The 12,908-nt window shown below is 38.7% G+C and overlaps 1 protein-coding gene across 1 annotated transcript in view; it reads right to left on the bottom strand.

Moving 5' to 3' along the window:
• wdr11 (WD repeat domain 11) overlaps positions 1 to 12,908 on the bottom strand; it is a 347,647-nt gene that overhangs the window by 233,541 nt on the left and 101,198 nt on the right. Inside the window, exon 11 of the mRNA XM_073812844.1 lies at positions 701 to 785. Within this exon, the coding sequence (XP_073668945.1) occupies positions 701 to 785 (85 nt within the window). The remainder of the gene's footprint in view (positions 1 to 700; positions 786 to 12,908) is intronic.

Genomic DNA, 12,908 nt, shown 5'->3' with positions numbered 1-12,908 from the left:
TTACTTCCGGTCATATGGTATGGCAGGTTGGCGGAGTCCGGGAAAAGATCGCAGCGTTAGCAATTAACAACATGACACAGGTGGTGTGCGCGCGAACCAGTGGGCGGGGCTACAAAGTAGTCGTAGATATTCTTCTGTGGAGGCAGTGTTTAACCTATCAATTATAGGTACATTCCGGGACCTTCCGTTCATTTAATATTTGTTAAAGGAATATTCCACTTTCATAAATCAAAAATCCTAATAATTTATTCACCCCTATGTCATCCAAGATGTTTATGTCTTTCATTGATCATTCGAGAAGAAACTAAGTTTTCTGACGAAAATGTTGAAGCTGCTTTGAAACTGCAATTTTAAACTTCCATTGAAGCTGTAAACTGTTGAGTTCCATTAAAGTCTATTAACTTGAAAAAAATCCTGGAATGTTTTCCACAAAAAAAAATTTTTCTCGACTGAACAAAGAAAGACATAAACATCTTGGATGACATAGGGGTAAGTAAATTATCAGGATTTTTGTTTTATGAAAGTGGAATATTCCTTTAATATTTGTTGCAAATACAGTTTTATAATGCAAATTCTGGTGTTTATTGTTTCCTCACTGCTTCACTGTGTGTTACTAACAGCTGAAATTATGATGAAATAAATCACGATTCACAAGCACATGTATGAATGTATATGACTACAAAATATAAAGGTTTCTTACCTGACCTCACAGGAATGAACACTTAGCTCTTTGTGCAGTAGACCACTGGTCAAGTTGTACACCAGCACAGACCCATTGCTTGTACCTAATGGGCAAAACACAAATGGATAAGTCATCTAGGAATTGTGCTCAGAACGGATAGAAAGTACTCAGGTGCGTAAAACAAAAGTAGAAAGTTAAAAGGTACCCCGACTATGAAGACTTGTATGATTTAATACTTTATATTTGCCTTCAACTACTAAAATTAATTGTTAGAAACAGTTTTCATTGTCGGAGCCGATGGTGTAGTGGGCAGCGCTCCGACATATGGTGCAAACGCACTTCCGGCGACCCGAGTTCGAATCCCGGCTCGAGGTCCTTTGCCGATCCCATACCCCTCTCTCCACCCTCTAATTTCCTGTCGTCTTTAAAAAATCTACTGTCTATCAATAAAAGGCAAAATGGCCCCAAAAAATAATTATAAAAAAAAAAAAAAAAGAAACAGTTTTCATTACTTAACAAAGTAATACTCATTGTAACCTATGGAGGCTGCCATTATGTTTCGCGTTTTGAAATTGATGACGTGTAATGGTTGCTGTAAAATATTACTACAGTTTACTATAGTAAATACTATGGTATCATCTTAAGTTTTTCATGTGATTTTTTTTATTTTCCACTCACACATTCTTACCTCTCAGATCACTTTTATTTTGATCTTCTTTCATTAGTATGTGTTCTGTATTATTCTTAATTTATGTTACTCTCTGTGAAAGGGCTGAACAGAAGACCTGATTCTGTATTTTTAATGAATTGCGGACCAAATAACACCACCTGCTGTCTGTGTGCATTTATAATATAAAAAAATCTTCTGTTTCACATCATTTTATAATCTACTGATTGAAGACTTGTTTATCACATTTACCTTGCCATGATTACCTTTTAAAAATGTAAAATGTAAGTTTATTTAAGTTTATTAAAACTTTGAAATTTGTACTGTTTTCATTTTCACATTCATATTTCTAATCCTAGTGTGAATCTATTAGTAATTTAAGCGCCACATCTGAGAACCTGGGACAAAACCAGTCACGGTTTGTTATAGAGAAGAAGATACAAGGCTGCAGACCCCAAGTAAAGTGGCCAAAGTCCAGCAGCAAGAATGAGTGGGCAACAGTCGATGCAGACCTAGGCGCAATCCTGGAAGGAATCCGAGGAACAGAGGAGAAGCAACTGCAGAGAATGAAACCCCATTCACACAGACCTTTGGTCCCAGAAAATACCCATAAAATTGCCAGACAAGCGTCTGTGTGAACACAAACTCGTCCCGTTAATCTTTTGGGATCGTTGCCGGAAAGAGGACCTAGTAAGATACACAGATAACCCTCTGTGTGAACAAGAAGCGGAAACAATGCTGCAATGGGCGTGTCGTAGTGAGGAGGCGCACGTCATCACAACAAAAGTTATGGTTCAGCTCCTTTAAATGAGAGATAACATGCATATAAACATTCACCACGAGAAATGTTGCAAACTAGATTGAAACAGTTTTCAGGAAATGATAAATGAGACGCATAAACAATGACGCACGTGCCGTAGTGAGGACGCGCGTGTCATGGCAACATGAAGTTGGTTCAACTCTTTAAAATGAGGGATTTACAACATTCACTAAGGGAAATGTCAGCAAACTGGACTGAAGCAGATATCAGGTAAGTTAGCTCGTCACTTACTGCGTTGAAACGGAGATCATTCAGCCGCATAAAAGAATATTGCATCAAGTGCTCATTTGAGCTATAATAAACTAGATGCCCGCACGTCATCCCAACAAGATATATCGTTCGGCTCCTCAAAATGCGGGATTTTAAATGCATATAAACAATCACAATGAGAAATGTCTGAAAACTGTTTTAAAGCAGAGATCAGGGAGCTTGTCAAATATCCACTCAGAAGCTGAGATCATTCACCAGCATTAGAACGGCGCGTTCACGCGCTCCTTTATAGTCTTATCATAAACAAAAATGCACGAGAGTGGTTTCTGGAGAGATATAATAAATAATATGCAAACTTCAGTGGCTGCGTAGAAGAGAGGGCAGGACTTTCAACAGGTCACGTGTCTTTCCGGGACCATCAGATGCCGGGTAATCATGTCAATGTGAATGAACAAAAAATCTAAGGATTCTGGAAAAATCCAGGATGCCTTTTCCGTGTATTTTACGGAATGTCTGTGTGAAAAGGGATTGAGTGATCTATTTCTATGGGATAGAAAGATTCTGAACAAAATAGTAAAGAAAGGAAACACCAACCCCTTTCAAGTCTAGAAGGCAACAGGAAATTGAGCACCTTATCAAAGAGAGTAGGGATTTGAGAAAACAATGGAAGAAATCATCACTGGAAGAGAGAGAAGGTATTGACCTCCTGCAAGCAGAGCTAAAGGGGTGCCTGGGAAGACTGCAGAAAGAAGAAAACCTCCAAACTTAACATAGGAAAAAGGAGAAGACAAGAACATCCTTCTACAAGGATCCCTTCAAATTAAAAAATGTATAAAAGGGCTTTTTACAAGGAAAAAGAACGGATCTCTTAAGGTACTTAAGAAGGAGCTGGAACACCACCTGGAGAACATCAACATAGTAAGGAAGGCAAGAGCAGCCTCTGCACCAGGACCAAATGGAGTTCCTTACCGGTTGTATAAGAACACCCCAGGTGTCTTGCGGTTTCTGTGGAGGCTTATGAAGTTGACATAGAAGAAACAAAACATCCCAAAAGCATGGCAAAGAGCATGGGGAAGTAGTAATTCCTAAGGAGAAGGATGCCTCAAACATCAACCAATTTCGACAAATCAATCTCCTGAATGTTGAAGGCAAGATCTTCTTTAGCATTGTTGCTCAAAGAATAAATACTTACTTTACACAGAACAACTTGATTAACATCTCGATACATAAGCCAGGGTATCAGGTTTCTCAGGATGCCTTGAACAAACAAGCATGATTTGGCATCAAATACAATCTGCAAAAAGGGAAGGAAGAGACCTGCATGTATGGCTGCACGATTCGGAGAAAAAATCTAATTGCAATTTTTCTGATCGAAATTGCGATTCGCGATTTAAAGTGCGATTCATTAGTTTATAATAAAAAAGCTACATCCAGGTTTGTTGTGGTGGTTATAATAGCACCAAAGAAAGATGCTGTGCTACTGTTTATTTAAGACCTCTTAAACATTGTACCAAGGTGTCTGCAGGACTTTGCTCTTTTGCAGACACACTTTTATTTTTAAATCTAAGAACATTAAGAAAATACAGTTTAACAAAAATGTATTGAAAGTTTTATTTAAAATAACATATAGGCCAATGTATTTTGGCTGTCACTACAACAATGCTTCTGACAAGCAAATGTTTAGTTTTTTCTTTTAATCATAAGACTATACTCATCTTGTTTTACTTTTCAGGCATCTGTAATAAATGTAAATATATTAGTTATTAGAATCTATGATTTAACATAAGCAAAAAATACAAATAAAACACTGCACAGTCCTCACTATACGATTTTAAATGTGGAGCTGCAGAAGCTTGTTCAGTTAAGAGTAAGGAGTGATTTTAATTTTTGGTGTTTAATAAACATTTCTGACACAGAAAGCACCAGGTTACTGTCTGTCACTTTAAGACACAAGACAGCTTTAAAAATGCTCTGCTTTAATGTACTGATAAACATCCAGCTGTTTATGTTCAATTAGACAAGAAAGAAAGTTAAGTTTAGTGATCACGCGTGTGCTGACTGCTCTCTGTGTGCGCGCTTCATGAACCCTCGTGCCTGTAAATATTCAAAGCGGTGCAGATGTGCGCGTCCAAGAAAGTATACTGTACGTCTTTCGTCTGCTTTGTTCCGGGCTTTAATGAAACCTGCTTATAGTCTGATGAGGCGCTTGTCATTGTTTGCGATGCATGACGAGAAACGGACGTATATACACCTTTCTTCAAGTCCAACATTACACAAAAGGGAAATGTTTTCGCGCATTTCTGTCCTTTCATTTGCCGATTAATGTGTTATAATGGGTTTTTAAAATGTCTGAATCCAAAATCTGCCAACTTCCATGACATTCCGCGTTGTGCAGTTAATTCCATTTGTATGCTTGGATTTCGCGATTCTGTACGTGTTTTCCGCATCGTGGAAATCATATGGCCGTACACTTTGTTGGGGAGTTGAACTGCTGCTCGCGCAATGGCGTTATCTGACATTTCAGTCAGCACCTCAGTGTTAATGCCCTCTATTGGTTTAAACGGCATCAAACGTAAAATGTGCATGAAGCGAACTGTCAAAAACTGCGTACTGGATGATTGTTATATTTGATAGTTCTGAATCGAAATAATCGCCGCTTTTGCGATTCGAAAATCGCACCCATCCAAATCGCGATTTCGGTTTAAAAACGATTAATCGTGCAGCCCTACCTGCATGTTTTATTCCTTGACCTGGCCAATGCATTTGGATCTGTCCACCATTCGGTCATATGGGCAGCCTTTAACTTCTTTCATTTGCCAGAAACCATCACAGATCTGGTCAGAAACTAATACAAATAATTGCAATTCTGCATTACAACCACAGAATACACAACATCATGGCAATCATTGGTAGTGGGTATCATAGCAGGGTGCACCATATCCCCTCTAGCCTTCACCATGGTAATGGAAGTGATCATCAGGGCATGTAGATGGGTAGTCGGCCTAGTTGACCTACATGGTACAAGGCAACATCTGCAGAAAGGAGAAAGTTGGTAGTTGCTGAGATCCGGCATCAACAGGAAGCAGAGAGAAGTGCAAAGGCAGTGCCACAAGCCAAGTAGGGCAAGTGGACTACATGGGAAAACCTGGAGCACCATAAGATCACTTGGTGAGATATGTGCCCCGTCATGAAAACCAGTGACACAAGTCGGCAGCACGACTTTCGAGCTAATGAGAAAGAAGCGTTTTTTTTTTCTCAAAATTCACGAAGAAGCCTCTCCATGTTTGAGATAGCAGTATTTGTATATTTAAAAACGTATATATTAACACTCTGGGGTCGACGGCGGCGCGGGCGCCGCAAACTCTTTATTTTTCAATCACTCCGCAAAGAGACTTAAATTACTCTGCTGATTTTTGACATACATATATGATTTATACATCATTTAAAACGTTAAAGTGTCTAGTTTTTTTTCTGTCCACTTCCAATAAAAACAGGATGTTGTGCTTTTCGCAAAATTAAGAAAATAAACATGATGCGCGTTTTGTTCTCTCTCCCTCAGTGAAGTCCTTTCACAAACGCGTCAGAAAAATAAACTGTAACTTAACAAATACTTGTCGTAGAAACAAAAGATAAATGTCTACATAATGCTTGGAATGTCTCCTTTTAAATGATGTAAGTGACATTGAAAACAGATATTGTCTTTCGGTGTAAACTGTATGAAAAGGAGGAGAAGTACCGTATTTCTCCAGTAACCTCATTATCTGTAATGAGATCAGATCGCCACACCCCCGTGCCATTGAAGTGAACAAGCAGAAACATCCATATGCATGACTCGTGCCTCCTGCAGTCAATAGCCGTGTTTGCACTATCGGGCTTCAAGCGGGCGTGCTAGTGCCTGCCGAGGCCTCTGGCGTTTGCATTGTCACTTCCGGGGCATGATCGCACTTCACTGGTGCTTCGTTGGGGCTTAAGGCCCGGCTTTTCTGGCCCGCCGAATTCCTTGGGCCAGAGCGGGCTTCTCGGGGCTAGGGGAGTGGTAAAGGTCAAAGGCGGAGTTTATCTGAGTCTCTGGCAAGATGCGCAACCATCTGTCTGCAGATTTAAAACTTTTAAAAATTATCGGGATCACCAGTAATTTACTGTTTAACGGAAGATGCCTGCTATGTTTGTACTTCGGACTGAAGAAAATGATCTGCATATGTAAAAAAAAACAAAGACGCGTTACAACGCCGAATTTGCCACGCTAAGGATCCGGCGCACACCGCTACCGGTTCGGGAGAAGTTTATAAAGTTTCGGGCACAGAACAAAGTGTTTAAAGTGCAACAGTGCTGAGAAATTAAAGATGTGTGTTGGATCATCATTTCATCGTCCATGTATTAAAGAAGCGATCACTCGAGTCACGATGGTATCTACAGTCGGTGAGTTAACATGCTACATAACGGTTGGAATTAACGATTGCATAAGTGTCTTACATGGGTGTTTGTTGTGTTTTTTTGTGTTATATTGTCATCTCTGTTGAATTTTTTAGTCAGCCCTTAGAAAAAGTAACCATGGTTTTATTATATTAGTCATAGCCATGCTTTCTGGTATTTTGGAGATTAATTTGACTCTTATATGAATGTAGCAAACTTATGTGGGTATACTGTATGTGTATTTACAAACCCTTTATACAAAACATCACATGTGCTGCTTTCTTTTGTGTCCGTTTTACAGAAAAATGCCAACGTAAAGCTTTCAATTTGTCATCCAGCAGTTTTTATTTTGTATATGAGAGATGACACAGCAACAGATGAAAGAGCAGGAGATGAAACGAAGATGATGATGATGATGAGACGACAGGAGCCATGGATGTTGAAATCCGTCCGGAGGAGATGTCTTTAAATACACCTGTTTGTGCACTGATATAAACTTCATATGTAAATAAAGTACCGCGCTATTATTACTACGGCTGCTTGTCAGTTTATTGAAAATGATTGCTTAATAAGGATCACATCTGAAACACAGAAATGGTATGCAACAATATGGTAAATATACAGTAACCATCATTAAAGGGATACTTCACCGATTTAACATTCAGCTTTGTATCTGTAGAAACCCGGCAGTATTACTGAATGACCATGTTTCCCTCCATCATTTCCCCCTGAGAGGAGAGATATCTGCATTTTGGTTCTGCAAAAAAGTCCTCCGATGATGCAAAATTCGTCATATTACATCATCGGAGGACTTTTTTGCAGAACCAAAATGCAGATATCTCTCCTCTCAGGGGGAAATGAGGGAGGGAAACATGGTCATTCAGTAATACTGCTGGGTTTCTACAGATACAAAGCTGAATGCTAAATCGGTGAAGTATCCCTTTAACTTAACCACTGTAATATAGCTTTTTAAATACTTGTGTATATTCAGAGTTGATTCTTAACGAGTACATTTTCTAATGATTTCTCAAACGTTTTGAGATGCAAGTAAAGTGATTTTCAGTCTTATTCAGCTATTCGAGGCAGTTCTTTATAGACAAGTATTTATTGATTGACACATTATTGAAATAGCTATTAGACAGTTACCTTGTGTTTCATGTGATGCTCAACTATTAACGTTTTCATGATTAAAGATATCACACCTCTTATAATGTGTAAGTATGTTTACATCGCCATAGAACTATAATTACAAACTTAACGTTACATATTTAGACACACGTGCATATTTTAAAATAAGATTATTTTATATAAATGTAAAACTATGACTCGTTATATTCTTTAAAATATTGTGTATATAGTATAATGGCACATTAGGTAGATGAACGCTTTATTTGTAATTATCCTACTTCATAAAGTTTACTATTGCTTATTGATCTGATATTGTCTCGTCGTGAGATCGCTCGTGTGCAGCCAACATAAACTTGAAGAGTAACACCGCGGATGGAGCAAACATCTCTATCTTCTCATCTTGGCTTTCACCGTGCAAACAGCCTCCTCAGTTATGTTCTTTATGTTTGTTGTATGATGATGCGATCTCACTCCCGTCTCCTGTCAGATTGAAGTGACTTCCTCACGGTAAAACAGGGGGGTTGTGTGACGTTACATCCAGGTAGGCGTATTAAGGGCGGGGTTTTCTGAAGCGCTGCGGCGCTATTGGCTTGACAATGCAAACGCGTCATGATTTTGGCTACACAGCTGGAGGTCTGAGGCTATTGGCTCCGCGAGGCCCGTTTGAAGCCCTGGCTCGCACAGGCCCGATAGTGCAACTGAGGCAACCCACAATCCAGTCTCTCCATTCCTTGTATTTCCATCCGATTGCACCAAACATGACATCTAAATCCTTATTTACTTGCGTATGTGTGTCAGTATCTCCAGACGCGAGTGTTTTCTTTGTTCTTCCGTCAAACAGTTCACGCGATTGGAACGCACATACACAAACACGCGAGTCAGGAAACTCGACGCGCTTTTTGGTATTCTTATAAAATACGCGATTGCAAACAGTACAATCCTTATTTAGTTGCGTCTAAGCGCATATCTCCGCACAGCAAGTTTATTAAACACAGGATCACTCGCGTGTGCACACGTTCACTGCATTCATGATCAACACGTGAGGTAATGGCGGCGGCTGTAAACAAACATTGATAAGTTTACCACGCGTGTCCCTTGTTGTGTTTCTACTATAATGATTACAAAAACCCAAATAAGAGTCCAGACAACGATAGGCAGTTGTTCTTTTGAGCTTTTTACTGCACAAAAGTAAACCTCTCGCTGGCCAACCAAGCACAAACCCTGTGTTCATTACGATGGCCAAACAGTACCTTTACCATGATTAGGCTACTATGGTTTTTAAAAGGTAACTTATACTTGTGAAATTAATAGAAAATATTTCAATAGAAATATATATAAATATATATATATATATATAGTGTGTGTGTGTGTGTATTTACATAATATTGAAAAGTAAACCTTATCATGGTTTTACTACAGAGAAAGTTACATTTCTGTTGAACATCCCCACAAAGGCTCATTATGTGGCTCATTATTCAACTATTTTGTCTCTCAGCTGTCAATCACTGATTATTCAGGAGCTTTCCCGCCTCCACGCATACAGCCTTTCCCAAGCAAAAGTGTCTTAGAAATTGTAAATCAATATCTTGCTTTATGTGAATAAGAAGGCCATATGATTTTCACATCATTTTGAAGAAAAAACTATAGACTACTAGTCCTGTTTTGAAAAGTCTTGAGAAAACATGTTTAGAATGAGTTTTGTGGAGTTATATCAGTGACTTAAAAATTTAGCTTTTTCAAAAACCACGCATAAACATTTTTCTCTCAAAAATACAAACATGTACATACATGTTGATTATATGATATTGTAGCCCAGTTTGTGATGAACACAGTGTTATGAGACTTTTGCCATTAATATGTTTTTAAGCAACTGAAAAAAGCACAAATGTCAGTGCATGTCAAAACTTCCCCAGGGCCCTAAAAACCCCTTAGACCCCAGAGGGTTAAGATTGAAATCTGCTTGTTTTTTGCAGATTCTAGCATGCAGTAGGGGGTTGTCTTTGTCTGTGTTTATTTACATACTAGATAAGCCGGCTATTGTTTCTTTTGTTATCGCCCTGCCCTCCAAGGGAACAGCGTGGCTACTTAACCTCTTGAAAAGCACCACCACTGTAGCCCAAACCATTAAAATACCCACTTTTAAAGTGTTGTTTTTACTAAAGAAAAACTCACGGTTAGGAGTCCTCATCGTTTCATATTGCAGAATAGTCCGCTAATCTCCGATATAATGTCATCGTTACATGATGAAATACAACCCCAAATCAGAAAAAGTTGGGACACGGTAGAAATTTTGAGTAAAAGGGAATGGAATAATTAACTAATCTCATAAACTTATATTTTATTTACAATAGAATATAAATAACATATCAAATGTTGAAAGTGAGACATTTTGAAATGTCATGGCAAATATTGGCTCATTTTGGATTTCATGAGAGCTACACATTCCAAAAAAAGTTGGGACAGGTAGCAATAAGAAGCCAGATAATTTAAATGTACATATAAGGAACAGCTTAAGGACTAATTTGCATCTTTTTAGGTCAATTGGTAACATGATTGGGTATAAAAAAGCCTGTCAGAGTGGCAGTATCCGTCAGAAGTCAAGATGGGCAGAGAATCACCAAATCCCCCAATGCTGCAAAAAAAAATAAAAAATAGTTTTCTGAGTTTCTCAGAGAAAAATTGCAAAGAGTTTGAAGTTATCATCATCTACAGTGCATAATATTATCCAAAGATTCAGAGAATCTGGAACAATCTCTGTGCGTAAGGGTTTGGGCCCTTAGACGGCAATGCATCACATACAGGAATGCTACTGTAATAGAAATCATAACATGGGCTCTGGAATACTTCCAGAAAACATTGTCGGTGAACACAATTCACAGTGTCATTCGCCATTGCCAGCTAAAACTACATAGGTCAAAAAAGAAGCCATATCTAAACATGACCCAGAAGCGCAGGCGTTTTCTCTCGGCCAAGGCTCATTTAAAATGGACTGTGGCAAAGTGGAAAACTGTTCTGTGGTCAGAAAAATCAAAATTTGAAGTTCGTTTGAAAACCTGGGATACCATTTCATCCGGACTAAAGGGGACAAGGACATCCCAAGTTGTTATTAGCGCTCATTTCAGAAACCTGCATCTCTGATGGTTTGGGGTTGCATGAGTGCGTGTGGCATGGGCAGCTTACACATCTGGAAAGGCACCATCAATGCTGAAAGGTTCATCCAAGTTTTAGAGCAACATATGCTCCCATTTAGATGTCTCTTTCAGGAAAGACCTTGCATTTTCCAACATGACAATGCCAGACCACATACTGCATCAATTACAACATCATGGCTGCGTAGAAGAAGGATCCGGGTACTGAAATGGCCAGCCTGCAGTCCAGATCTGTCACCCACAGAAAATATTTGGCGCATCATAAAGAGGAAGATGCGACAAAGAAGACCAAAGACAGTTGAGCAACTAGAAGCCTGTTTTAGACAAGAATGGGACAACATTCCTATTCCTAAACATTGGTCCTCCTCCAGCTGTTCCTTATATGTACATTTAACTTTTCCGGCCTCTTATTGCTACCTGTCCCAACTTTTTTTGTCTCACTTTCTACATTTGATATGTTATATATATTCTATTGTTAATAAATTATAAGTTTATGAGATTAGTAAATTATTCCACTCCTTTTTTACTCACAATTTCTACAGTGTCCCAATTTTTTCTGATTTGGGGTTGTAGTTCCTGCAACACAACCTTCTCAAAAATAAAAACTTTTTCATTCAACAAGCATCCATTCTGTACCAATTAAAATTAAAAGCCACTAAAGATAGCTCTGGACAAAAACAGACACATATCCATGTGAACTAGGAAATAGGCCTGTTCAGGTTTATGCAGCGCCGCAAGAATCGACAGTCAGGTTATGTCAAATTACCGCAAGAGCTATTCACGAAATCTTACGGAGTAGTCTAACTTCGACACTCTCTTGCGATACTTTGACGTCATCCACCTGTCAGTTCTTGCAGCGCCACATGAAGTCTTAACACACCTTATAAAACGTCACACAAAGATTGTTGAATTCGTTATCTAATTGGCTACATGTTTTATCTATTAAAAAACAACAAGGGAAGCAGGTGGCGGACCTGATGAAAAGACACCAGATCGAGTGGTATTTAAATGTAGTATTTTGTGACAGAAGTCCAGATAACAACATGCAAAAAATGTATGTGACTTTTGACCTTTGTGTTAATATAACGATCGTGAATCGAATCCAGTCTGTTTCAGATGTGTGAATAAACTCATGAAACCCGTCTTATAGAATACATCCAATGACCATTTTTGTCCACAAATGCGTGTAATCCGTGAAATATGGATACAGTCTTGTTCAAAATAATAGCAGTACAATGTGACTAACCAGAATAATCAAGGTTTTTAGTATATTTTTTATTGCTACGCGGCAAACAAGTTACCAGTAGGTTCAGTAGATTCTCAGAAAACAAATGAGACCCAGCATTCATAATATGCACGCTCTTAAGGCTGTGCAATTGGGCAATTAGTTGAATTAGTTGAAAGGGGTGTGTTCAAAAAAATAGCAGTGTGGCATTCAATCACTGAGGTCATCAATTTTGTGAAGAAACAGGTGTGAATCAGGTGGCCCCTATTTAAGGATGAAGCCAACACTTGTTGAACATGCATTTGAAATCTGAGGAAAATGGGTCGTTCAAGACATTGTTCAGAAGAACAGCATACTATGATTAAAAAGTTGATTGGAGAGGGGAAAACCTATAAAGAGGTGCAAAAAATTATAGGCTGTTCAGCTAAAATGATCTCCAATGCCTTAAAATGGAGAGCAAAACCAGAGAGACGTGGAAGAAAACGGAAGACAACCATCAAAATGGATAGAAGAATAACCAGAATGGCAAAGGCTCAGCCAATGATCACCTCCAGGATGATCAAAGACAGTCTGGAGTTACCTGTAAGTACTGTGACAGTTAGAAGACGTCTGTG

Source organism: Paramisgurnus dabryanus, chromosome 20, assembly GCF_030506205.2.
Source record: "Paramisgurnus dabryanus chromosome 20, PD_genome_1.1, whole genome shotgun sequence".
Classification (NCBI taxonomy): domain Eukaryota; kingdom Metazoa; phylum Chordata; class Actinopteri; order Cypriniformes; family Cobitidae; genus Paramisgurnus; species Paramisgurnus dabryanus.
This window is presented reverse-complemented; position numbering and strand designations above follow the sequence as displayed.